Source organism: Camellia sinensis, chromosome 13, assembly GCF_055761805.1.
Source record: "Camellia sinensis isolate YWXY chromosome 13, ASM5576180v1, whole genome shotgun sequence".
In the NCBI taxonomy this organism is placed as follows: domain Eukaryota; kingdom Viridiplantae; phylum Streptophyta; class Magnoliopsida; order Ericales; family Theaceae; genus Camellia; species Camellia sinensis.
The window spans coordinates 20,238,154-20,265,619 of record NC_138973.1 but is presented as its reverse complement, the minus strand read 5'-3'; the positions used below and the strand labels follow the sequence as shown (position 1 = coordinate 20,265,619).

The 27,466-nt window shown below is 34.6% G+C and overlaps 3 protein-coding genes, 2 long non-coding RNA genes and 1 pseudogene across 8 annotated transcripts; all 6 read left to right on the top strand.

Annotated features, from left to right (window-relative positions):
- The first annotated feature begins 27 nt into the window (after window positions 1–27).
- Window positions 28–6,724, top strand: LOC114321796 (uncharacterized). The gene is made up of 3 exons (XM_028269014.2): window positions 28–919; window positions 2,132–2,212; window positions 5,806–6,724. The coding sequence occupies exons 1-3, from the start codon at window positions 529–531 to the stop codon at window positions 6,222–6,224; spliced, it is 891 nt and encodes a 296-aa protein (XP_028124815.1). The 5' UTR covers window positions 28–528; the 3' UTR covers window positions 6,225–6,724.
- Window positions 2,468–2,586, top strand: LOC114321826 (5S ribosomal RNA; annotated as a pseudogene).
- Window positions 6,725–7,307: 583 nt separating the features above from the next.
- On the top strand, window positions 7,308–16,405 carry LOC114321795 (uncharacterized). The gene is made up of 8 exons (XM_028269013.2): window positions 7,308–7,773; window positions 8,106–8,264; window positions 9,297–9,628; window positions 14,621–14,960; window positions 15,118–15,266; window positions 15,371–15,464; window positions 15,895–15,966; window positions 16,064–16,405. Exons 1-8 carry the CDS (start codon window positions 7,408–7,410, stop codon window positions 16,106–16,108), a joined length of 1,557 nt encoding a protein of 518 aa, XP_028124814.1. The 5' UTR covers window positions 7,308–7,407; the 3' UTR covers window positions 16,109–16,405.
- On the top strand, window positions 13,866–14,085 carry LOC145806045 (uncharacterized). Its single transcript, XR_014348474.1, has 2 exons — window positions 13,866–13,994; window positions 14,032–14,085. It is a non-coding gene; the product is annotated as an uncharacterized LOC145806045 (long non-coding RNA).
- A 141-nt stretch (window positions 16,406–16,546) lies between the features above and the next one.
- Window positions 16,547–16,977, top strand: LOC145806044 (uncharacterized). The gene is made up of 2 exons (XR_014348473.1): window positions 16,547–16,653; window positions 16,747–16,977. It is a non-coding gene; the product is annotated as an uncharacterized LOC145806044 (long non-coding RNA).
- A 152-nt stretch (window positions 16,978–17,129) lies between these two features.
- On the top strand, window positions 17,130–24,772 carry LOC114321794 (tetraspanin-19). 4 transcript variants are annotated; one of them, XM_028269009.2, is made up of 6 exons: window positions 17,130–19,135; window positions 21,171–21,345; window positions 22,582–22,681; window positions 22,773–22,853; window positions 23,935–24,039; window positions 24,437–24,772. In XM_028269009.2, the coding sequence occupies exons 2-6, from the start codon at window positions 21,188–21,190 to the stop codon at window positions 24,641–24,643; spliced, it is 651 nt and encodes a 216-aa protein (XP_028124810.2). In that variant the 5' UTR covers window positions 17,130–19,135; window positions 21,171–21,187; the 3' UTR covers window positions 24,644–24,772. The 4 variants fall into 4 exon arrangements, with proteins under 4 accessions (XP_028124810.2, XP_028124813.1, XP_028124812.1 ...); XM_028269012.2 differs by having other exon boundaries at window positions 18,975–19,135; window positions 24,543–24,772; XM_028269011.2 differs by having other exon boundaries at window positions 18,975–19,135; window positions 24,477–24,772.
- Window positions 24,773–27,466: the final 2,694 nt, after the last annotated feature.

The following is a 27,466-nucleotide window of genomic DNA, read 5'->3' as shown; positions in this document are numbered from 1 at the left end:
AATAGAATAGTGACTTTTTGACTTTTTATCTTTTTCCAATCATATCAAACTTGGCCTAAGACCTTCATTTCATACATTTCGAACAAGGGCGCGGAAAAAGACGAGTACACAGTCATTAGAGATGCTCACGCAAGAATGCCCTAAAACCACCTAATAATCTCTCCTGATATGGTGAAAGGACAGTTGTACTGCAGGTGAGGTGAGCGAACAAATTTTGCGTGAATGGATTAAAATTCCAGGCAAAGTGAGAAAGCAAACAACTTTACCAAACTCAACAAATCCAACCTCTCTTCACAGAAAACATCCATGTTTAGGGCTTTGAAATCTTCGCATTTTCAAAACCCTAATCCTGTTACTGGCGTTGATCATAACTTGTTTAAGCCTCACAGATCAAGTGTGTTCGTCCGCTAATCCTAGGCCTAGCTCTCGAATCGATCAGATTAAATCATTCACAATTTCTCGAACCAATCTTCGAAACCCTAACAAATTTCCAGAACCCAAGGGTTTTGGTTAAAAAAATCCCAGGAAATGGCGATAATCGGAGATGCCCTTCGGCAAGCGTTCATGCCGAAGCGCGAGTACGAGAGTCTCCGCGACGAGGACAGAGCTTGGCTTCGATTACAGAGGCCTCTGTCGATGGCTGGATTGGCATTCATTTCACTCGCGATTGTAATCTCCACTTGGATTAGCCTCAGCATAGTGTTTCCCAGCGACGGCCTCAAGCGGCCCTTCTGCGTCGATTTGCGGCTCCAGCCTCTATCAATTAACGCCAGCGACGGCGACGGCGGTGGGGAATCTGAGGATCTTTTTTCGAGTGCGTTTTATCTTACGGATCAAGAAACTGTGGATTATTACTGGATGGTGTTGTTCGTTCCTTCCACATTGCTCTTCTTCGCCTCCGCGGTTTATCTATTGGCAGGTTTGTGAATTCTAAGCTTTCATGGAGATTATTTTTCTTTTGTTGCTGATTGGTATTGGTAGAAATGGAAATAAATGACAGAAATTGTAAAATGGTTCTAGCATGTTAGTTAAATTTGACTAGGGATTTACACTATTTGGCAACCTAGGCTAGGAGAGAAAAGGAAAGAAAAGATTGTGGTTTTTCTTCCTCTTGTTTGGATAAATAGGAGAGAAAAGAAAAGAAAAGAGATTGATTTCCCTTCTATTCTATCTTGTTTGGTTATGCTATAGCTATATATATATATATATATATAATGAAAAGAAATGATATCATGTTATATAACCAAAATAACCTTTTATAAGTAGTAGTCTTTTTATTTCTTCAGTATTTGAAAGGGAAATTTTGGTATTATAACAATATCAATATAGAATTTAGTTGGTTTCTTTTCTCTTCCAATCTCTCCACTTTTGGAGAGATTCAATATAAGGGTTACGAGATAAATGAGTTTCTCTCCATTTCATCCCATTTCTGTCCACTTTGCTTATCCAAACAGTGATATGGACAAAGAGAAATGTATTTCTTTTCTTTTCTCCCTAATCACCCAATCCAAACAGGCTGTTGGACGATCTTTGTTGCATTTTGGCTGTATTTATTGAGCGTTATGAGGACTTGATGATACTGGTTATTATGAATATCAATTATGATGACTATACATGGATTGAGTATTGGAACTATTGGTAAATATATACAAGGGACGTGTTTGGAAATGGAAAAATGATTTTTTTTTTTATTTGGTTTAGGTTGGTACATATCTGATTTTATTTTATTACCTTGCTCATGTTGTGTTCACGATGAGATAGGTTTCGATTTTACATGTGCGCTTCAATATCAAACTTACTGTTGACTTTATTGTTTTTGAAAATACCGTTACTCTACCCAAAAGAAGCTTGCAAATGTTTTTGGCTCGTCTTAATTAGCTTTGGTCCTTTCAAAATGAGAAGCACGACTTTTCTAAACAAGCTAGTTGACATAGAGAATCCTGTGCCAAAACCGAAATGGTTTTTCTTTGGGCTAATCTTTTTAAGAATTCCTTTCTTTAAAATATTTTCTTTGAGCAATGTTTGACCCATTGGATATTGCTTTATTTGGAGTGTATGCAATCTTCATGAAGTTTTGTTTTGGCTATGCTTTTAGCTTTAATTTTTGATTTTTTTTTTTAATATGCTCCAGGAATTACTGTTGCTTACACTGCTCCAACAAGACATTGGTGTTTAAAGGTTGTTGAGAATAACTACTGTGCGTCAAAAAGGGGTATGTTTCGTTAATTCTTTTACAGCTTGAATAACTCAATTCCGCAATGTTGGTTGGTGCCATTAGTGATTTTTCCATATTGGTGTCTCTCAGGAGTTGATGATACTTTAGTAAAAGATAAAATATAAGAAAGGTTACAAGACTGGATGATATTCAGAGATTAAGGTGTGTTGTCTTGATTGATTTGTTCAAGAAGGGGAAAGATTTAAGACAATACTTGATGAATGGAGGAACAATACATATTTCAGTACTTATGGATGCGATCATACCAACACTAATGTACCGGATCCCATCAGAACTCCGTAGTTAAGTGTTCTTGGGAGAGAGTAATATTAGGATAGGTGTCCCCCTAGGAAGTCTTCGTGTTGCACCCGTTTTGCCTATTTTTTTTATTTATCAATACAAATACATGTTTCAGTTCTTACATATATTTTTTAAATATACAAAGGTACCTATGAATGAAGATCCTATGAAAGTACCTGTGAATGAAGGTTACCTATATATTCTGCAATATGTGTTTATGTACTATAGAACTTCTATGTGGTATTTCTCGGCTTAGAAAAGGGTATAGGTACTTATAAGATTCTCAATTCTAATATGGGTGGGTTCTAGAAATGGAAGGCTATTGAACTGGAAATATTGATGTGATTTTGCGAGTAGTAAGTAGAATGGTATGAATTGAGGAAAGACTAATGGATTTTTATACTATATATGTATGTCAAATGTTGGCAGTGTTCCCTATTCTTTCAGTATAGCAATGGTTGGAGTCTATGAAGTACAGACACCTCTCCGGAGGTCGCGTACAGGTGTCCGACACGTGTCGGACATGGACATGCTCCGGACACGTGGGGCAACTAGCCAGCAAAGGAAATGGATAAGGATGTAGGGTTTTCATTGACCAGCGATCAGAAAGCGGTCAAAGTCAGGTCAGACCGAGGTGGTTGAGTAGCAGGAGGAGATTCGGTCTAATCTCAGGTAAACCACAGTCGGAGTCATAAAAAAAATACCAGATTGACAGGAAGGACCCATCGATGAAGCCATTGGCTAAGGCCCGTCTTCTTTTCTTGCTTTAATTCTATCCTAAAAGTTAGTCAAAGTCTTTGGCACTTGACCATGCTTCCTCGGAAAAATAGAAAGAATTGGCTGAGCAGGCTTGTCTCGGATGAGCATAGTTCGAATAGCTCGTTATAAGGGTCACACTTCCTGTAAACTAAGGAATACCCGCTCGGGCCCTCATAATTGTCGCAGGATTCCCTTCGCTCCACTAGCCTTGATTGGCGGACGGAAGTACCAAGGTGCGTCTGCTGGTATCATGTATAAGATCATGGTTGCATTTAGGAGTGATCTATGAAGCATAGACACGGCAAAATGGAAGCCGTGGCGGTGTCGGATACGGGGACACGTCGGGGACACGTACGGGACACGGCATTTGGCGTGTCCCCTTAATTTAATTTATTTTTTTGCAGGGGACACGCGTGTCCGAATCTGGACACGCCATGGACACGGCGAGAAGAGTAACTGAAAGGGGGAAAACGAGAACAAACCTGGTCGGCGACGATCCAGAGCCCTTCGACTTCGATCGACGATCCAGAGCCCCATTCTACTTCGACGATCCAGCCCCTTCGCCTTCGCAGAGCTCTCTCTCTGTCTCGCCTTTGCCTTCGCAGAGCTCTCTCTCTCTCTCGCCTTCTCTCTCTCCCTCGCTTCTGATCCTGATCGCGATCGCGATCATCGCGATCGTCTCCCTCTCTCTCGCTTCTGATCGCGATCGTCTCCTTGCTTGTCTCCCTCCCTCTCGGTTCTCTCCCGTCTGTCTTATCTCTTGATATTATAACTATTATAATTATTATATATTCACATATAATATATATAACTAATACCTATTATTATTTTATTATATAATAACTATATATAATATATATAACTAATAACTATTATTATTTTATTATATATTATATAATAGTTATTATATAACATAAATATACTCATTACATAATGGATAATACATATTATAAGATAATATATACTTATACATATTAATAAATAAAAAAATAAATACATGTATGTAAAATAAAATAATTAATTACAACACATTATTTAAAAATATAATAAATAAATAAAATAATTAATATGTATTAAAATAAAAATATTTATAAAAAAATTAAAAAATTTGCCGTGTCCCCTGCCGTGTCCGTGTCCCCATTTTTTAGAAATTGCCGTGTCCTGTGTCCGTGTCCGTGTCCGTATGCGTGTCCGTGTCCGTGTCCGTGCTTCATAGGGAGTGATCTTTCCCTCTGTGCATAAAAAAGAAAGGTTTTGATTCGAGCGAGGAGCTATGACAATTGCCCTCGTGGATGGGGAAGGAAGAGAGAGCATCACCCAAATTATCATAAATAAAAAGAGGAATCCATTTGCTCTTTTCTAACGGAGTTCCGTACCAGGACTCAACTCATACCTTGAGCTGGAAAGAGTTGGACACGTTGGGACACTTTAGACACACTTTGGACACGTTGAGGACATGTTAGGAACACGTTGGAAACACTCTAGGGACACACTGACTCGTTGAGTACTATATTTTTCAAAAAAATTATAATTTTTAATTTTTTTACTAAAATAGCATACCTAAGGTTGATAAGTTTGTTAAAATTATATATTTGACATAAAATATATATTAAATATTTAAAAATATACATATAATAAAAATATAAAAATATGTGTTTGAACGTGTCTCCAACGTGTCGTGTCCTGTATTTTTTGAAAATTTACGTATCCGTGTGTCCATGTATCCGTGTGTCCGTGTCGTGTCACTTATCCATTCTTAGGTTGGAGTTCATTGCCATACCTAGGATTAGGAAGAGGTCTGATCGTGTAAAGTTCTTCTCTGAGGATGCAGTTTAATCTTTGCACTTTCCAGTTTTAGTTGATCCAAGTTAGAGCTGTTGAGGGATAATTCAGTCTTGAGTATATAAAGGTTTACAGATGAGCTTGCTACTTCACTAAACCTTTAACTTGGAGAGAACCCAATAGTGATCTTTTTTGTCATCTTTGATCCATTGTTTGTAGAGGAAGATGAACAGGATGTTGCTCATTTAGACTGGGATGTCTGTTATCTATCAAAGTGCTTTTCCAATGTTGCTGTCTGGTTGATCATTGAATACTGATCAACTCAATGGAGAAAATTGCATAAGAATGAAACATTTAGTTGTTAAAAGCTTCAGGTACCCCAAAAACGGAATTCCAGATGTTAAGAGTGTTGAGACTATACAAGAAATGTAGAAGTAAAGAAATGATTGTTGTTGTTGTCGTCGTCATCGTCATTGTCGTCAAATTAATAATAAAATGAGGGAAATAAAGATCTCAGGGGAAACCCGCTCTCAGCATCTCACTTGCTGGAAAAACTGACTTCATTATGTGGCTACATGTGTTTCTCTTCAGCTAAAAATTGTATTGTGAGAAATGAAAGTCACCTGTGGCAATTTTGTTCCCATCCAAAATGAAAATGATGAATCTAAAATTCCACAAACTAGCTACAACATTGATTTTCATGAACTTCTATTGCAAGTGCCTTCAATATTTTTCTGTATAATTTACAGGTGGAGTGCGCTGCTTATCCGTACTAAATGCTGCTTTTGCCATCATTTTTGGTCTTCTTGCAATAATCCTTGGCTCAAGCCTCGTCACATTAGGGAGCAGCTGCTCCTTGGCTTTGTTTTGGTGCTATGAGATTGCATCGTGGGGATTGGTCATTCTCTATGGGGGGACTGCTTTCTTCCTAAGAAGTAAAGCGGCTGTAATTCTTGGTGAGGGCAATTTTTCTGGTCGGAATCTTGGGTTAGAAATGTTGGAAGCATATCCTGCGGAAGTCACACCAGAGGTGGAGAGGCATGTTAATGAAGGTTTTAAGACATGGATGGGATCATCTTTGCTATCCTCTGACGAGGAGGATGAACCTGACGACTACCAGGAAGTACTTCATCCAGTCGGCACAAATTTGAACAGGCAAAGAGTGTGATTGCATCCTTAAGTCAAGTTTTGTCCGACACGGTTGGGAAGAATTGTTCTTCTCTTCTTTCTAGAAGAGTCTTCTTGATCAGAACTGTTTATGCATCTATAGTCACAGACATCAAAGCAGCAGTGTCCATCTTGTTTGAACACACAAACTGGTTTGCAAATGCATCAAAGGACTGCAACTTACCCAACTTTCGGCTTTCACTGGTATTTGAAGTTCAATCCTGGAATATTGAAGGCGTCAATTTTATGACTGAGTTAATGCTACTGACGCAACTTGAATGTGGTGTTAAACGAGGGGGCTGTTGCATCAGTTCTAGGTATTGTTCATAATTTGTAAAGAGTTTACTAGAGGAAATCATACGTTTCTCGTGTGTGAGTGTGTGTGTGTACTACAAACCTGATTCTTCTAAAGGGAAGCATTTTGTTTCCTCTTGCTGAGCTTGTTCGGTACTTTGATTTCAGAGTTTTGTTAATTGACTGATAATATGTATGTTCTAGTCATCATCGATGTTCTTGTGCTTCTGTCATGTTATAATAGCCAGCTAAAATTAGAGTTGCATGCTTAACGTTTATAGAAGCATGTAGTTTTCTGATTGTGTATTGATATGTATCAACTGAGATGGTGAAAGGTGGCCTTGGAGGTTTGTTATGAAAAACAAATTTCACAATTTCTCTTTATTTCCAGATTTGATTAGTAACAAATAATTTGCTAAGAACAACTCACAGTTACCATGAGTTTGCCTGGTAAATTTTTATTTTTTGCAAATTAAAAGAAAAGGAAAAAAAACTCAAATCCAGCTAAAAAATTAGCTTTTTTAAGCGCATATATGCTGTTAAAAAAAAAAACTTAAATTTCAAAAATTAAGTTAAGAAAGCACAAAATTATCAAATGGGAACCTACATCAATGAATAAAATTGTACATTCACATAAAAAATAAAAAATAAAAAATAGAGCAAAATCCGGTTATTTGGTCCAATTGAAATTCGGGTTAAAAGTCAACCCATCTGCAAAAGTGGGTTCAACCCACCCGAATGAGAAAACCCATCTATGGGTCTATTGACGTCTCTTCTCTCCCCAGGGCAAAACAAAACATTTGTCTCTCTTCGACTGTCTCTCCATAAACCCTAATCTCTCTCTCTCTCTTTCTGCAACTGGAGAGAGAAACCAGACAAGTTCTTCAACAATGGCCGCCTCATACGACTACGACGACACCGCCGGGTACTCCCAGACGGCGGAGTCACTGAGCTACGACCCAAACGTGGTGCCGGACTCGGTGAAGTCGTTCGCGGTGCACCTGTACAGGCACATCAGAGAGAAGAACGTGTACGAGATCCACCAGATGTACGAGACCTCATTCCAGACCCTGAGCGAGCGCATGTTCAAGGACACACCTTGGCCCTCCGTCGACGCCGTCGCTAAGTTCGTCGACAACGACCACGTCTTCTGCTTGCTCTACCGCGAGATGTGGTTCCGCCACCTCTACGCTCGCTTGTCACCTACTCTCAAGCAGAGGATCGATTCCTGGGACAATTACTGCAGTCTCTTTCAGGCACATCTCCAATCCTTGTTTCTTTTTTTTCATCAAATTTGGGTGAAAGTTTTGTTAAAAGCTTGATCATGTGGAACACTCCAATCCTCACTCTATTTTTTTAATCAAATTTGATCAAAAATATGATCTTTTGTAAATTTGGTGAAAAAAATATCTCTCCTTTTATTTGATACAGTTTTGATGAAATGGTTGGAGCACAAATTTGGCCATTTTTTCATCAAATTTGAATTGGATGAAAAATTTAGGATGGTAGGTGTTCTAATTGCGAATAATATGTATTTATTATGGGGCATGTATATGCAATTTGATATGTTTTGTGTTATTGAGTTTAGGTGGTGTTGCATGGGGTGGTGAATATGCAATTGCCGAACCAATGGTTGTGGGACATGGTGGATGAGTTTGTGTACCAGTTTCAGTCGTTTTGTCAGTATCGGGCGAAGATGAAGAACAAGACTGAGCAGGAGATTGCAACTCTCAGGCAATTTGATCAGGTATTGATCTCGAATTGTGAGTGTTTTCTTCTGGTTTTGATTTTTCAGAGTTCAAATTAAAGTGAATATTCTCTTGAATGGCAATTTTTTTGGGGGTTAAAATGTTAAGCTGATGATGTCTATACCTCGTTACTACCAATCTGGTGTGTAGTTTTGGTATTGGGTTGAAGTGGCAAGACAAATACAGCTTTGTTGAATTTATTTGAGTAGGTATAAATTTGTTAAAGGTGATAATTGGAGTAGGTCACAAAGAATAGGGGATAACTTTTGAGTTTCATTTGCTTTGTGAAAATGTCCAAGTTTATTTTAGAATCCAGGGAGAGAGAGAGAAACGCGAGAAATTTGTTATACTGATTATGTGCACTGAAATTCCCCCTTCTCCTTGCACCAAAGCTTCAGGTTAGTTTTATTTTTGATTACTTATATTACTTGTCAGCTTAGATGTCCCACTGATTGCTATGTTGTATGTGGAGTCTGAACTTTGGTACTTGGCATGCTCGGACGTACTTATGGAGAATTACTGTCAAGTCTATTGGCTTGTCTATGGAATAACTATGAAAAAGGAAGGATAACTTGGTAATCTGATAATGTTGGTGAACTCTAATCTAGGATCTGGCTGCGTATAATAGTATAGATATACATGCATGCATGTGTTTGTGTTACGCATAAATACCCTAGATACAGGAAATGTCCTGCAAGTGTGGGTGATTGGAGTGGAGAGATGTGGTTTTGTAAATGCTTTACTGACACGGGGAGAGAGCCATTGGTGTTTATTGTTTATAGATGCTAGGTTTTAATGGTGGAGAGGTGGTTAATCTTTGGCTCAATTCATCCTCTTTTTGCGAAGTTAATATTTTATTCTGACTTATATTTCTACATTAAGGGTTATTGAGAGGCTATAGCAGGAAGAGTCTTTCAGTAATTTATGTCTGTATTTTTATCTCCGTTCTTTATAATTCAGTTACACAATATCTTTGCCTTAATAGGAGAGTGCTTGATTACATTAACATTTTCATTTTCAATTTTTTATAGGCTTGGAATGTGTATGGTGTGCTCAACTTTTTGCAAGCACTTGTTGAGAAATCCATGATCATTCAAATCCTAGAGCAGGAGAAGGAAGGCCTTGAACAGTTCACTTCAACTGATGGATATGATTACGATGGTGGAAGCAATGTCTTGAAGGTCTTGGGGTATTTCAGCATGGTGGGATTGCTACGAGTCCATTGTCTTTTGGGTGATTATCATACTGGTTTAAAGTGTTTACTTCCCATTGACATAAGTCAACAAGGTGTCTACACCATTGTTATTGGAAGCCACATAACCACCATATATCATTATGGTTTTGCGAATCTTATGCTACGGAGGTATGTTTGTACATCTATCCATCATGTTTAATGTTGTAGGCGTTGGTTGCTTAGACAAAACATGACTTTGAAAACCAAGAGCCCAACATTTATTTAGTAAAAACTAAGCACTTGAACTTCTTACTTTTATGCAGTATTTGATCACCAGGATGCAGTATTTGATCACCTGGATGCAGTATTTCAATAATAAAATTTGATGACCACGTGAATATTCTTACTTTATAAATTACTAGTAATAATGATAAATAAATAGGCCTACATGTGATGAACTCGCCTGCAGTTTTTTAGCATTCACTTTGTGTGATTTGGTAGTCAAGTGTAGTACTTGAGTTTGGTGTTTCTCTGGTGTTGTAAGTTCTTTTCAATTGCCTTTATTGGTGATTTGTCATTTACAATTGGCTCAGCTAGTGGCATTTAATTTTCCTTATACAGGAGCAAAAGGTCAACCACTGTCCTATCTCTGTATCTATGATACTATTTTACTGTCAGTGTATCTTGAGAAGAAAGTTGTACAATATTGGCTTACCCTAATTTGGGTGAGACCATGTCTATTTATAATCAATATAAGATACACAAGAAAAAAGAATTAAATAATTATACAATCAAATCCTAAAAATCAGATCCCTAAATAACTGTAATTTATAGAAATCACGGGATCTCCTAAATAAACAATATTCTGTATTTCAACACTCCCCTTTGAGCTAGATCAAAGATGTTAACCAAACCCAGCTTGTCAATGGAAGATCGAAGTAGGGATGGTCCGACAGATTTGGTAAAGATGTCGGTAGTCTAATCAGAAGATGGAACAAATGAAGGACATACAATGCCAGCTCGAACCTTTTCCCGGATGAAATTAATATCAACTTCAATATGTTTAGTATGCTCATGAAGCATAGAGTCAGAGGCAAGTAAGATGGCAGACTTGTTGTCACAAAATAGCTTGGAGGAGTTATTCTCCTCAAAGCCTAACTCAGTAAGAATGGATTGAAGCTATAGTAACTCATATATCCCATGAGCCATGGCTTGGTACTCAGCTTCATCAGATGATTGAGAAACAACTGCTTGTTTTTTGCTTTTCCATGTCAGAAGATAGGTACCAAGGATAGTGCATACCCCAGAAGTGGAACGTCTGTCAGTCAATGAACCTGCATAGTCTGCATCAGTAAAACAGGACAATCATATCTGAATCCCACCATTGAAGAATAAACCTAAACCTGGACATGACTCGAGATATCTCAAGATGTGGTGAACAACATCAAGGTGAGCAGTACGAGGTAAATGTATAAACTGACTAACCACACTTACAACAAATGTCAAATCTGGTCGTGTATTAGTCAAATAGATCAAACGTCCTACCAATCTTTGGTAGCGAGATGGATCAAAAAGCAACTCACCAGACTCAGTCGAAAGTTTCAGATTTGGATCCATAGGAGTAGATGCAGGCTTGCACCCATCATACCGGTGTCCCGAAGAAGATCCAAAGTATACTTTCGTTGGGACAATGATATCCCGCTGCGAGAACGAGCTATTTCAATCCCCAAGAAATATTTGAGAGGACTAAGTCCTTGATGTCAAATACTCGACTAAGCTCCTGTTTTACCTTAACAATACCAATGGAGTTATCTTCTATAAGGATGATATCATCCACATAGACCAACAAAATAATACATTAACCATTGGGCTGACGACAAATGAAACATGTATGGTCAGAGTGACACTGAATAAAATCCATGGATAGGATAACAGAACTGAAACGGTGGCACCATACACAGGGAGATTGCTTCAAGCCATAGAGAGACTTACGCAGACGACAGACCTTGCCAGTATACGCCTCCTCAGCCCGAAACCCGGGTGGAGGATCTATGTAGATTGTCTTAAGTCCTCATGTAGAAAAGCATTCTTGACATCAAGTTGATGAAAGGGGCCAAGAAGAAGAGGCAGTCAAGGAAATAAGCAAACGAACAGTGGTCATTTTAGCAACCGGTGCAAATATAGCCCCAAAATCCTTGTCAGGAACCTGGGTAAAGCAACAAGACGAGCCTTATATCGGTCCACTGTACCATCAGCCAAGTATTTGACAGTAAAAACCCACTTGCACCGAACAGTCGTCTCACCAGAAGGTAAAGAGACTAGATCACAAGTGTGATTATGCTCCAAAGCAGCCATTTCAATTTGCAGAGCTGCAACCCATTGGGGATTCTGGAGAGCCTTAGACACAGACCGCGGGATAGAGACCGACTCAAGCTTGCTAAGAAAAGACCAATGAGAAGCTGAAAGGCCATCATAACATAAAAGTTGGGAAATAGGGTGATTAGTACTACTAAACCAACCAAACTGATTAAGGGGACAGTGTTCACGGGTTAGATAACAGGAAGGAACTGGGGAGTGAATAGTACAGGGAGTACTTGGGCCTGAGGGCGAAGAAGATGCTGGAGGGGGCGGAGCACGAGGGCGACGAGAGTATGTTTGTAATGGCGGAGGACTAGCAGGTGCAGATACAGGCAATGATGAAGGAGCAAATGAATCAATGATATGAGCAGGGCGAGCACTCGGTGACATAGCAGGAGGCGGTGCACTCGAGGCGGAATCCTGTAACACGGGATTAGAGCCAAAAAATGGCATATCTTCGCAAAATGTGACATCCATAGGATGATAAAAACGACGAGACGACGAATCATAGCACTTATAGACTTTAGAGAGAGCTGAATAGCCCAAGAAGATGCATTTAAGAAACTTGTTATCTAACTTGGTTCGAGTAGAACTACGATCCTGAACAAAACAAGTACAACCAAACTCACGAGGCACAAGGGGAAATAACACGGTATCTGGGCGAAGTAATTGAAAAGGGGTCAACTTGTGAAGAATCCGACTAGGTGTTCGATTAATGAGGTAAGCATCAGTAAGCACAGCCATATGCCAGTAGGATTTAGGGACATTCATCCCACAAAAAAGACACCAGACAACAGACATAATATGACGGTTTTTACGTTCAGCAATCCCATTTTGTTTGGTGGTGTGAGTACAAGTGAGTTGCTGCAAAATTCCCTACTGATTAAGTTGGGAGCGAAATGCATTAGAGATGTACTTCCCTCCATTATCAGAACGAATATTGTGTACAACGGTGTGGAATTGGGTTTTGACCATTTGTAGAAGTTGAAAAAAAAGTGGAAGCACATCAGACTTCTTTTTAAGCAAATAAACCCGAGTATACCTAGAATGGTCATCTATGAAAGTCACATAATAGCGATGCCCATAAAAAGCCAAAATAGGAGAATGACCCCAGATATCAGAGTGAATAAGGGCAAACATACAGTAGGCGCGATACATGCGAGGAATAAAAGAAGTACGGATATGTTTAGACAGTTCACAAACAACACAATGAAACTGATGATCCTTGCAAGCTTTATTAAGTGATGGAAAATGTAAACATAAATAATTAAAGTTTGCATGTCCTAAACGAGTATGTCACAAGGCTAAAGTATGAAAAGAAAACACATAGGAAGACGGCTCAGGTAGCACAACTACTTGCAGGCCAGAAGTGGTAGGATGGAAAGGTGTTAGGTCCTCGAAGTAGTATAGCCCGTCGCGCTCAAACCCCTTGCCAAAAATTTTCTTCGAAGTCAGGTCCTGTAATAAGCAATGAGTAGGTAAGAAAATAATAGCACAATGAAGGCTTTTAGCAAGGCAACTAACAGAGAGAAGATTATAAGCAAAACAGGATACATGTAAGACAAAAGTAATATCAGACGATAGGGACACATCACCCTTATGTTGGACATGTGAAATAGACCCATTAGCAAGACATATAGTATGAGCGGTAGTAGAGACAGGAGAGGATAAACAAGAAAACTCACCGGTCATATGATCATTGGCCCTAGAATCCAATACCAAAGTAGGTGCAGTGCAAACATGAAAGGCTGTAGTAGTACTTGTAGCGAGTGTGGTAGTAGAAGGGACACTTGGAGATGTGATAGTGAATGAACCAAGTTGCTCTTGAAGGCGACCAATCTGAGATTGAAGCTGATGAAGATCAACAGAATGAGTTGCCTGAGGAGTACTAGATGTGTTAGCAATAACAACAATAAGGGGAGGGTTTGAAGGGCGTGTCCTTACAAAGCGTTGCTTCAACTCAGGATGAAGCTTGAAGCACCGTGCTTGGACATGACCAATTGCGCCACAATAGTGGCAAATAACCTTGTTACTAGAAGCACGAGAACTAAACTTGGCAGTAAGAGCCATCTGATCTGAAACTGAAGATGAGGCAAGAACGGAGGAAGGAAGCGGAGCCACCGGTTGAATCAATTGATGACGACGCTCCTTGCTGTCAATAGTAGCAAAAGCTTTTTATAAGGATGGCATAGGTGATGTGTTCAAAATCTGAATACGAAGAGACTCAAATTCAGGTTTTAAACCCATCAGAAATTGATAAGTGTGCTGGCGAGCAAGATGAGCAGACACAATAGAAGCGGCAACAGCTGGAAAATCACTTAATGGTTCATACTATGCTAACTCCTCTCAGCGAGACTGAAGTTACCCAAAAAATTCGGCAACGGTAAAGCCCAAAGCTTCTTGAGAGGCATGAGAAATATCCTGATAGAGTTCGAAAATCCTAGCATCATTGTGGGCATGTGCGTACATCTGGGTAAGAGCACTTCACACCCGAGGAACTGTATCACAGACATGTTGTAGATGCGTTTTTCCATAGAATTGATTATCCAACCAAGTAAGGTGTAATTGTCAATATTCCATTGAACCCGCTTAGGATCATCAATTTCCTATCATAGTAACCTACCATTAACTCTAGGTTTGTTGGTGGGGGCTTACATACTTACTTCCATGCCCTTATCGGAACTTGTGTGTAAAGCTCTTGCTTCATGACATATCATTTTCTCTTCTAAGAGACACCACATAGAGAAAAACACAACTTGCATGTCCGTATTATTTTGATTTGCACTTTTTGGTTGGTTAACACATTTGTTAGCATGTTTACAGGTATGTGGAGGCGATTCGAGAATTTAATAAGATTCTGCTGTACATTTACAAGATTAAGCAATATCACCAAAAATCTCCTCAATATGAACAGATACTGAAGAAGAATGAGCAGATGTATGCCTTGCTTGCAATTTGTCTCTCTCTTTGTCCCCAAGTGAAGCTTGTTGACGAGACTGTGCACTCACAACTTAGGGAGAAGTATGGTGAGAAGATGTTGAGAATGCAGAGATACGATGATGAAGCATTTGCCCTCTATGATGAGCTCTTCTCATATGCTTGTCCCAAGTTCATTACTCCCTCAGCTCCAAGTTATGAGGAGCCTCTTGTAAATTACAACCAGGTATGTACATATCATCTATGCCTGCATCTTAAGGGGACCTGGCCCACAATTGCTGTCTTTGATCCAATCAGTCACTGAAGCACATTTTTTTTTTGGGGACCATACTCTTCTCTCTCTCTCTCTCATGGATGATTTGTCAACTTGGCATTTGTTGCAGGATGCTTATAGACTTCAGTTGAAGTTGTTCCTATATGAAGTCAAGCAACAACAGTTGTTATCAGGTGTTCGGACCTTTCTGAATGTGTATTCGACCATCTCCCTTGGGAAGCTTGCAACTTACATGGAAGTTGATGAACCAACTCTGAGGTTAATATTACATGAATTATTATTTTTGCTACTTCTTTGGTGGCTTGAGTAGGCGTTATCTGTTATGATTCTCTAAGCTGTCTGCTGGGATTGTTGCTTTGCAGGACAATTCTGATGGCATACAAGCATAAAACTCATGCTGTTGATTCTGATGGAAAAACCATCTCTAATGCTGATATTGATTTCTACATCGATGATGTATGTCTGTAGTTATGCATTTTTTTTTTGTTCATAACCTTCTCATTGTAGGGTCAGTGTGAATTTTTGAGGTGTAATAGCTTAAAGGGGTGTTTGGATAACTCAATTGAATTATCATGGTATAACCTGAAGTATGGTTGGGATTTGGAGCAGCAGAATCTTACAAAATGCAATGCCTGAGAAAACTTTGGCTGGCACATTCTCAGTTGCATGAATTGCTCCTTGCCTTCAAACAACTACTGCACACACAAGAGACTAGGCAAATCTAGTATCCCATGCTATATTATTTGCATCTATGTAATGTAAACTGGATGCTAGTTTATGCGAATAAACAGACAAGAAATCTCCCAAGGCACACGAAGTTGGGTTGTCAGTGGTTTTTTAGATTGCTAACAGGCATATCTGAGTCAACCTGTTTCTGTTAATGCAGGACATGGTTCACGTGGTTGAATCAAAACCAGCTAAGCGATACGGGGATTACTTCTTGCGTCAGATTGTTAAGGTATTCTCCCCCCATTGTCCCTCTTCAATAAATTTGCTTTCTTCTGAGCCTTACAAATGGTTGGAGTTGCTTTAACTGTGATGAGGTTTCTGTACAGCTTGAAGGGGTGATGAACGATATGGACAGGATAAAGTTGGACTGAGTCGATCGTATCTGTATTAGGATACACCTCTATGCCTTGTGCAAGTTTTTATTATAATTGGAAGGTACTTTTGTTCCCTTCCCTTTGTAGTGTCGCTCCTTGGGGCATTTTGGCAAGTTCTTACAATATTAGTAGTTTTCATCTTATTGCTTGTATGCGGGGAAAATATTATTTGTTTGAAAATGCATGCACCGCTGAGACTCAAGGTTCGTTGTAGTTGCAAAAATCCTTTTGTAATATCAACTTGCTATGCTCTCTTCCATGTAGTGATTTTATTTTCATTGTTACCTTCCAGAATTCAGTGTTTCTTAGAGTCATACCAATGTCTTATCGTGTATGGGAAAATGCTAGAGGTCCCAAATTTTCTACCAAATAAATGACCAAATGTCTCACATGGGTGTGGGACCCACAAAATTGCGGACCCCACACCCATGTGAGACATTTGGTCATTTGTTTGGTAGAAAATTTGGTATCCCTAGCATTACTCATCGTGTATGTAGTGAGGTTTTGCGATATAATGATAGATATTTAAATATTGTGACAAGGTACGGACGATCCTGTTCCTTTCCTCTGTTTGTTAGAGGTTTGTTTTCTCCAACCAACGGGTACTAAGTTTTGTTTGGAAATAATCATGATAGGTTGATTTATTTGATGCTCTAGTTTTTTCGCCTGCATTGAATTACGAGGACTGAATAATCATGTGATAGGTTGCTTCATATGACTCGTGACAATCACGACAACAAGGCGTGAGGTCGATATATTTGTAATACTAATACATTAGATAATATTCAACATGTTGTACCAATATCATTAATCGGACAGAGTCAACGTATAATCAAAATTAAACCTATGGCAAATTACACTAATAATTCTCCTAGTTTGAAATTTGTGCCATTTTAATTTTTAATTTTTCAATTGTGGTACATTATATTTTGAATTTTGAATCTTGTTTTAAACAAGGACAATCAGAGATGTTTTCTTTGCAAACGGTCTATTTTAAGAGCAGTCGTTATACAACTTATTTTGTATTGGGTTGGTTAATTTATATATTGTTTAAATTGGAATGACATTTTTTTAATAAATTATGCTAAAATTTTTTTAGTTATAAAGTTCTATTTGGTTTGATTTTTAAAATCTATTTTCAATTTTTTTTTCTCTAAGAAATTAAAAATTAAATTGGTGAAAAAAATTTAAAATTTATTATTTTTATATAATTTTATCTGTTGGGAGGGTAGGAATAATTTTTTTTAAAATTTATTTTCATTAAATTAGTTTTTATTTTTTAAAAAATTAAATATGATGACAACTTTAATATTATTGTTAAATCAAATCAATTAAATAAAAAAAAATTCAAAACTAAAAATATTTCTTATATTAAAATATCGATCACAAAGCCTAACAAGGCCCGTTTTGGCATATTTTGAAAAAAATTAAAAAGTCAAAAAGTTACTATCCTATTTAAGTCACATCACCTCTCTATCATATCATTTTAAACCTAACACATATTTCACAAAAAGTCAAAAAGTGTACTTATTTAGAACATTTCAAATAACTCCTAAATATCCATTACATGATAATTATAAAAAAAATATCTATTAATAATAAACACAACCATTTATTATATGATAACTATTCAAAAATATTAACAAAAACAACCACATATTACATCATTATCATCCAAACACATACTAAAAATTAATTTGGTAAAAAAATAAAAAATGTAAAAGATTTATCACTTTTATATAATTTTATCTTTGGGAAGTAAAAATAATTTTTAAAAATTTAAAAATATTTATTTGACATTTTTTTTATGAAACCAGTTTATATTTTTATCAAATTGACGACTTTATCTTTAAAATAGAACAATAGTATTTTCAATTATTTTTATTTAGAACGAAATTCAAAATTTATAATCAAATATATCACAATTAAAATATCAAAAACTAAAGTAACACAAATTTTAAATTACAGAGTTCGGGTTGTTTTGGGAAGTTGGTAAAAAGCTGACTTTTGGCTTTTTACCAAGTTTTTTGGCTTTTTTGGAAGTGATTTGGGAAGTTAGTAAAAAACTGACTTTTTACTTTTTAGTTTAATATTTATTTATAGTGTCAAATCAAATTAAAATGACCAAAATATCCTTACCCAACATAAGAAATTTTTTATTTTTATTTTTTTTTCATAGGTCCTAATTTGTAATTTAGGGCTGCGTTTTTGGCACTTCCCAAATGGATTTTGTTGCGTTTTTGACAGCCACGTTTTTGGACATTCTATCTAAAAACGTGACTTTTTACTATGTTCCCAAAATGACACTTCATTTAATGAAATTCGCCCTTAAAAATAATAATCCAATATTATTCAGTGTGTTTGGTTTGAATTTTTTGGATTAAGTTTTTTGAAACTGATTTTTTTGGTTTTCGTATTTTTTTGTTTTTAGTAAATATTTTTTAAATTTTAAACATTTTTTTTTTACTTTTTTAAATGCACCTTACTTAGATGTATCTAAAAAGTAAAAAATTTGTGAAAAAATATTTTAAAAAATTAATAAATACATAAAAATATAAAAAATGTACTGACTTCTTATATTTTTTTGTATTTTTGATATTTAGTGAATTTTTAAAAGATTTTTTTTATAATTTTTTTACTTTTTAAGTATATTTATGTTAGGTGTGTCTAAAAAGTAAAAAAATTATTTAAAATATTAAAAAAATTTAATAAAAATAAAAAAATATAAAAAATAATAAAATAAAATTTTTCTGAAAAGTATTTTTCGAAAAATAAAAACAAGCAAGGTATTAAAATTCTGTGAATGGTAGGTGCAAAAGTTTCAACGTTTTGTGGATCCACTTTGCTCCAAAATCTATCTAACATTCAAAACAATTCTTGTTTCCCTCCCCACGTTCCAACCTTCCCCCACTTTCACCTCACTCCAACAAATGGAATGTATTTATGTATGAACGCGAATCTGCCTGTCCTATATTTTCCTTTCCTGATTAGCTGCTTACTGACAACTCTCGGGCCTGCCTGTTGGTATGTAACTCTCTCTCTCTCTCTCTCTCTCTCGATATACCAACACTTCAAAGTCCAAAAAGATATATCCAATTAGTATTTATGTTCTATTTGTTTAGACAAAAATAAAAATTATTTTTTAATGTCTTTGTTTTCGTAGAAGTTGAACATATTTTCCAATATGTACGGTTGGTTTGGTTTATAAGTTGAGGAAGAAAAGAATATCATGTTTAGATGTATAAGTAAAAAAAACATGCAAAATAAGATTTTTTTTTAATTCTTTGTATTTTTATAAAAAAGGAGAGTTTATTTTTAACTTTTTTTTTCAATTTTTTTTTTTATATATATACCTAATTTGTAAATCAAACTCGTGAAATAATCATCTTTTTAAATCATTTTTTTTATTAAACTACTTAGTGCAAATTACACTTTTCATTTTTTGTAGTTTGATTCAAATTTAATTGTTTGGCATAATCTATAAAAGACAAAAAGTTATTCAAAAAGTCAAAAAGTTATTATTATTCACAAAAAAAAAATATAAAAACAATAAATTTACACAGAAAAAGGTACAAGTCAACTGTGGCCACTGTAGTGATGGTACACTATGAAGTGATGGTACAAATTTACATAGGTGGTGCATAAAAAAGTTACACAGGACAGTGTAGTTCAGCCCGTAGGGGCCGATCATGGGTCTCGTTTTGATTATCTGAACCGTTTAATATGTAGAACCCATCGACTATTATATGCTTGTAAAAAATTATGTTAATCGGATATCGATAGCTATATGATCAAATCAGTTTTGTATAAAAAAAATAGACGGTGACTAAATTAACAGTTGAAAAAAAATTGATCCAATGAGATAGCTATCGATATCCGATCAACTTGATTTTTCACAATCGTATAGTATTCGATGAGTTCTACATATTTAATAGTTCGGATTATCAAAACGGGATCTGTGGTAGGACCCCACGGGCTGAACAGCACCGTCCAGTCCACCGCACAACATCAAAACAACGCAGCTAATTGGCTTCCTAAACAATCACTGTCAGTACACGCCTAGGGGCATTAGGGGTAATCTGGTAATTTTGTTATTTTGAACAATATTTTAATACACATATTTCGTAAAAAGTCAAAAAGTTATTTCAAACAATCATATTTTTTTCCCTCTACTTTTTGGCCAAGTTTGGCATATTGTAAAAAAGCTAAAAAGTCAAAAAGTTACTTAAAAAGTTAAAAAGTTAACACTATTCATCAAAAGTCAACAATTATGGCTGTACAACTCTCAATCTTAATTTTTCCCTACAAATCAATTTTTACAATTTTTTATTACATATTTTTTCATAAGAAGTCAAAAAGTTAACCCAAACATCTATATTTTCTTCCTCAATTTTTTAGTCAAAAAAGACAAAAAGTACACTTATTTAGGACACTCTAAACAATCCCAAAAAGTCAAAAAGTGCACTTATATAGTTCATTTCAAATAACCCCTTAATTTAATTACTATAGTTTCAAATTATTTCAAATTCAATAATTTGATCCCTATATTTTAAGTATAATTTTAATTTGATTTTTTCGTTCAAATTGAAAGTTAAAATTAATAATTTTGAAACATTTGACAATTTTTTAAGATGTGCATGCAAAGAAAATTAATAGAAACGTAGGTAAGATAATCAAATTAAAATCAGATTTAAAGAGTAGGGAATAAATTATTCAAATTAAAACTTTAAAAATTAAAATAAATTTTGAATCAAATTAAAGGTGAAAGCTGTAATTAATCCTATTTTTATCTATTTATAAAATAAAAAATTTGCTTGTGTGGAAATAAATTTATTTTGAAAAATTAAAAAGTCATACAAAAATTTCCACAAAATATGACAATGTGGTTTTTGTAAATAAATTAATTTTCAATAATATGTTTGTTTTGAAGTTAAAGAGATCCACAGTCACATTGAAAATTATATTGTTTGCATAGGGTTTATTTATTTTAACCCAAAACAAAGGAAGCTCAAAAATGGTGGTGAGTGATTGGTGTGGGTGTGTTGGTATTATATTGCAGAAGGAAGGTTGAGAAGAATGATGATCAGGTATTGCTTGTACAACTCTATGAGGATTGTGAATGTCATTGTTAATCTGTTTGGAGTTGGGATCATTATTTATTCCCTTTGGTTGCTCAAGAAGTGGAATAATGGGGTTTCTCTTCTTCCTTCTATTCGTGATCTTCCCAGACCTTGGTATATCTCTCTCTCTCTCTCTCTCTCTCTGAGTCTATTAGTTGCTTTATCACTGATTCAGAACAATGCTCTCATCTGGGTTTTAACTGTATTGCTGTTTCACATATCTTTATTATTCGTATTTGTTCTTCCATTAAAGTCTTTCAAGTTTCTCTCTCTCTCTCTCTCTCCCTCTCTCTGGAGAATTTTTTTTACAGTGCTTGATTGGAATTGGAAAGGAAGTATTTCATTTTTCTGTTTGGATTAATGAGGAATTGGAAAGGGAAAAATTATGTGGATGGTGATGCCTCTAGTAGGGAATTAAAAAAATAAATAAGATTTACTAAATTCAATTCCCTTGAAATCCAATCAATTTTCATGGGATTTCGTTTTTTCAATGGTGGTGTTAGGAAAGGGTAGTTGGATTAAAATACCTTATTAAAAGATAAAATAAATTAAAATAATTAATAAAATAAAATATCATATCAAATTTATAATCATTTTATTTTTTCTTTCACAACCATCAAATCAAATAAAAAAAAACTAATCAACTTTTTAAACACAATTATTTTTGCCAAAGTAAAATAGTCAAAAAAAATTAAATTAAATTAAATTAAATAACCGACTCCCCAAACATGGCTAATATCTCATTTGTGTTGTGTAATCTGTTGTTTTCCTATCATTTTTTTAACCTTTAGGCTGTGTTGGCTAATAATATCTCATTTGTGTTGTGTAATTTGTTGTTTTCCTATCATTTTTTTAAACCTTTAAGCTGTGTTTTGTTGGAGTATTTGACGAGGGAAATAAAAATGAAAAGAAAATGAAAAAGAATTGATAGGATTCGAATTTCAAGCTATGTTTCGTTGATTTGGAAAATTAAAAAAAAAAAAATGAACCCAAAAAATAGAAAGTGGGATTGCATTTCTCTCTTACATTCCATTTCCCTATGTTTTTCATTATAACCAAACAAAAAGCCAGATTACATTTTCTTTTTCCTTTTCATTTCTCTCATCAAATCCTCCAACCAAATACAGCCTTAGTTGGGACTAAAAGCTTTAGATGAATTTGAGTTGGGAAATTCTATTTCATGGCTATGAGATTAATTTGAATTGACCCGGCCCTCAACGATCTGTCTTGATTTTTGAAGAAAGACTCGTTTCATTTTATTTTTCTTTTCAAGCATTGCTTATATAACATATATATTTTGTTTGATTTTCACATCGAAATGACATTTGACATTGTAGCTCCTATCAACAGGTTCATCTATGTATGTTTAGGTATTGGGATTGTTGTCTGCTTGAGCACTCTTTCAGGACATATGGTTGCAAACTGTATCAACAAATCCACACTTGCTGTCGTATCCTTTCTCTCTTTTTTTTTTTTCTTCTTATTTTCTTTCTGTATATGTGATTTAGTCATGCAGTGTTACACTTAACCAGATATTGAAGTATATTGTCTCAATCTTCTCTGTTCTTTTAATCCAAGTGGGAGTTATTGTCACGATTTTATTCAGAATTGACTGGGAATCAGTACGTGTTCTTGTGCTCATTAAATAAGGTGTGCTTGGTAGCGACACTAAGAAAGAATGACTTCAACGTTGTTACGAGTTCTATGTACCTTTTCTTTAGAGTGTAAATCAAACCAAGCCTTAAGTCCCATCAAATGGGATCGCCTGCATGAATCCTTCTTCTCAACTCGACTCTATCCAAGGCTATGTCGTTAGTCAAGTTAAGGAGATTCATATTTATATTTACTACATTAGTCCACATTAATTTAGGTCTATCCCTTCTCTTAACACTACCATGTACCGTTACTGTATCGCATCTCTTCACTACGGTTACTGTTGGTCTCCGTTGTATATGGTTAAACCATCTCAATCTATTCTCTCTTAACTTATTTTCTATCGGTACTACTCCTACTCATTCTTAAATATACTCATTCCTAACTTTGTCTTTTCTAGTCTTACCACATATTCACCTTTTAACTAAACCATCTTAATGTTGTATAGTCTCGGAGAAATTTCCCATTGGAAATGTTTGCTGTGAAATACGGACACAGCTTGATCTTTGATTGAAATTTACAGTCGAGGGTTGAAGTTTACAGTTGAGGGTTGAAGCTCTTCTACCCCAAAAGCCCATTTGACCCTTTAAGCCCGTGGATATTGAGGTTCCACAAGCAGTACTTCTTGACATATTGTATATGAAGTTGTTTGAATTCTTTATGTGAGTCACCATCGACACTTCTGATCTGAGATCACCAAATGTTGAGGAGTTAATCCATTCAATCCTTTTTCTTCTTGTCGTGTCAAAATCCCTGCTTAGTTGTTGTTAATTTCAATTAATTTCTTGCGATGATAGAGAACTAATGACATTATCTTTAAAAAAAAATCGTTGAAACTCATCAAGCAAAGTTGATTTTTAATCAACTTGTCCTACAAAGTGGGAGCTCTCTCAAAATGACGTGCCACTCGTATAATTAGGTGTATTGGTGGTGGCTTTAAGTCATTCTTTCATGCCATTGCTTCCAAATGCACTCTTTTTTGTTATGTGGCTGTTAATTAATTTGTGTTCTCTCATAAATACTTCTCTTTTTTGGTCTGTTTTGTGACAGCAAATTATCAAGTACATTCATGGGCACTATAAAGAATTCAAGAGCTTCCTTCTCTTCCATATTGTTTTGTGTCGCTTGATCGCAATTTTAGTTCTGGTGGCTCAGGTATCCACTGTCTTATGTCTTAAATAATGAAAACTTTATATGTATATATGTGTTCAATTTATACATTTTCAGTGTAGGAAATTGTGATGGAATGGTTAATTTTGTGAATATGATGATTAGTGCTATAATCACTATGTTGTTTATAATGGATAAGTGCTGCAAACAACCATGTTTCATATTGTTTTCATTTTTACGTGAAAACACTAGTTTTCAAAAATTTGAAATCACTTTTTTTTTTTTTTTTCTTCTTCTGATGTTTCGTAAAAGGACGAAACTTTCTCCCAAAACAGTTCGTCAAACAAGTTTTTAGAGTTCTTCCAAAACTAAAACAAAAACCATATAAAATTTTATTTTGTTATTCTTACTGTTAAACTGATATCTGAGGTTAATATTTCAGCTCAGTGTTGTTGTTCTTGCTGCAATTCTTTGGGCTGTAGGAGGAGAGCCAACTATTCAAAGCCGCAATACAGATCCACTTGACATCACACAATCGTTTTTGACAGATTGCGATTCACCTGGATCGGATGACCAAAGACGCCTCGCAGAAATGATGGAGGGGATTTTCACTAGATCCTTTCGACAGATTAGAAGAAGTTCGAGCTAACTCAAAATGTTTTAACATTTCATTGGTATAGTTCTTCTTGTGTAAATTATTAATAAATCTTAATAGTTGGATTTAATTCTCATAAAAAATAAATCATAATAAAATCATTGTTAAAATAATTTTTAGTGACGATTTTTTGTATATGTCACTAAAAATTGACAATTAGTAAATTTTTTTGTCACGATTTTTATAAATTGTTGGTAAAATTAACAATTACTAACGTTTTTCTATAACAAAATTTTCAAACTATTGTTGAAAAGTTAAAAATTGGTTACGTTTTTTGTGGCATTTTATTAAATTGTTGCTAAAATTTATAATTATTGATATACAATGTTTAAATTATTGTTAAAAATTAACAATTAGTGACTTTTTAATAGTGTTTAATAATAAATGTTATTAATTCTCATAAGACTTATTAAATAATAAATTCACTTATTAGAACCTACATGGAAGTTTCCCGTCCCTTCGTCGTTCTTGGCAGCGGGGAAGGTGGAGCTGTTTTTTTGTTTGTAGATTGGGCAAAGTCATAGTAACAGCCCATGAAGAGGTTTTAGGGGAATGAATGTAATTGTTTTCTTGCTAACTTAGTTATATTTAGGGCTGAACAGAATAATTGAAAAAATAATAAACAGGTCCATTTCAAATTAGGTTAACCGCTGGTCGTTTTTCGGTTCTTTCGTTCAAAATCAGGGTTTTGATTTGGAACCGAACCAATGGTTTATTTATAAACATATATAGAACTTTGTTGCTTTGCAACTCAAAGTATAGGATATCAACCTTGTGTATATAAACCTTCATAACCCTAATCCCATTTGAATAATATGTTTTATTTTATTTTTATGAGGTCTATAAATTAAATTTATAATTATTTTTTTGTGAAGAAAATAGCAAAAACATTTGCAACATTTGCAAATTATGATATTTTGAACTATACCATTTTAAAATTTGGCTTCAACCTTGCCATTTAAATATTTTTTTATTATTTATGTATTTTTATGATGAACTTTAATCAGCTGGTCTTGTCATTTGGTATAAGATTTGATAAATAAATTTTTAATGTGCTCAATAACTCACAAATTACTGAAATTGATTAAGCTTACTTGTTTTGCATATGGTAATAATTAAATATAAAACTTTTAAAAATGAGTAAATTACTTTGATCTCTCTTAAGATTTAGAAAAAAATATGATAAATTTTATAAACTTGGCATAATTATGTTGAACTTCTTAAAGTTTTAATACGTAACATTTAACTCATTTTCATCAATAATTCATTATTAATATAGACAAAAATAATGTTATCATATTTTTTATGCTGAAATAAATATTTTACTATTTTATAAGTATATTCGTACTTTTTGTATTAATTTTGATTTCTTTAATCTTACTAAAAAAAAAAAAAAGAAATAATATAATTATATTAAATTTGTAAAAAAATTTGGAAAAACTAATGAAATATTCCTCTCTAACTTTGTGTTGTAGAAGAGATTTAAGATTTTTTTTTTTTATTAGTTAAGGTTCCTTGATGAAATTTTTTTGTGATCATACCAGAGAAATTTCTTTGTGTTGGGGCCGGAATTTTTTTGAGTCGGGCACAAATTTGTTTGAGTTGAATTTTTTCTGTGAAAATGTAGAGGGATCCCAATTATTATAAAAATATTGTATGTCTTTTATCTTATAAAATCTTAATATCATGGATCATTAAAAAAAAATTCAATTTTTTTTTTATTTTATTATTCCAAATCTCATAAAAGATAAATGTAATAAACATTCTAAACTTGTATGACGCACTTTTAAGTTCAGACCTATTTTGAAAAGTGGGTTAAAAGTTACTTCCCAACTTTTAACCCACTTCTTCTCTCATAAAAAAGAGTTAAAAAACTAAAAAATCAACTTTTAACTATTTTTTCAAAATACCCCTCAATGTGAGATTGTCTTTCTTGTTTAGATTAGCAGTGGGGGTTTCATGTTTTTTGCATTTATCGTTTACACAAAAACTAGTCAAAAACAAATCAGAACTGGTACTCCTCTTTTTGGAGAGTTTCTAAATAATATATTTAAGATAAATTATTAATTTTTCTTAATTTAAAAAAAAAATATACATATAATAAGGTTTTTAAATCAGAACTGATACTCCTTTTTTTCTTTTTTTTTTTTAACACTTCTTTTTTATAATAATTAAAAAATCAACCTATAAATTATACTCAAAACAACCTTATGATCATACCAAATTTTTAAAGTAAAGTTGAATACACGGTAACTAATATAGATAGTGTGACAACATAAGATAAAATAAAAGATATGAAAATATCATTTTTTTTTCATATATATGACTAAGAAATTATTAATAAAAAGGGTACTCAGTATTATGTGAATTAAAATTTTAATAAAATTTAATATATGATTAAGGTCAAATTGTGCAACATTGAGGCCGTTAATTAGGATCTTTTAACTTTACTTGCTTGTCAAACTGTATATTTTATGTGTTTAATGTCAAGGTTATACATAGTCGGAGCATAAAATGGGCAAAAAGACAGAATTTGGAGAGAAAATAGATTCTCGCACATGCGTTGACTTTTCTGGGAAAACAGGCTCGATATTTTAAACCTGTTTGCAAGATATTAGAAGTATAAATAGGCAAGAAAAGGGCTGGATTAGGGTTTTGAAATTATTTTTGCAAGGAAAGAGAGGCTAGGGTTCCAAGAGGTGATTTTCTTCAAAAAGCTTGAAGGACACTTCCATGGGGTCTTCTTCCTCATCTTCTTCATCTTCCCACTTCTCCATGAGTGGCTAGTCTTCTTTTCTTGGGTTTTGATGAAACCCT

Coding starts and splice junctions, on each gene's coding strand:
- LOC114321796 (XM_028269014.2), top strand. CDS start 529: ATGGCGATAATCGGAGATGCCCTTCGGCAAGCGTTCATGCCGAAGCGC. Junction 920..2,131: donor CGCGGTTTATCTATTGGCAG/GTTTGTGAATTC, acceptor AATATGCTCCAG/GAATTACTGTTGCTTACACT. Junction 2,213..5,805: donor CTACTGTGCGTCAAAAAGGG/GTATGTTTCGTT, acceptor TATAATTTACAG/GTGGAGTGCGCTGCTTATCC.
- LOC114321795 (XM_028269013.2), top strand. CDS start 7,408: ATGGCCGCCTCATACGACTACGACGACACCGCCGGGTACTCCCAGACG. Junction 14,961..15,117: donor CTCTTGTAAATTACAACCAG/GTATGTACATAT, acceptor CATTTGTTGCAG/GATGCTTATAGACTTCAGTT. Junction 15,967..16,063: donor TCTTGCGTCAGATTGTTAAG/GTATTCTCCCCC, acceptor GTTTCTGTACAG/CTTGAAGGGGTGATGAACGA.
- LOC114321794 (XM_028269009.2), top strand. CDS start 21,188: ATGATGATCAGGTATTGCTTGTACAACTCTATGAGGATTGTGAATGTC. Junction 22,682..22,772: donor ACAAATCCACACTTGCTGTC/GTATCCTTTCTC, acceptor CAGATATTGAAG/TATATTGTCTCAATCTTCTC. Junction 22,854..23,934: donor TCAGAATTGACTGGGAATCA/GTACGTGTTCTT, acceptor GTTTTGTGACAG/CAAATTATCAAGTACATTCA.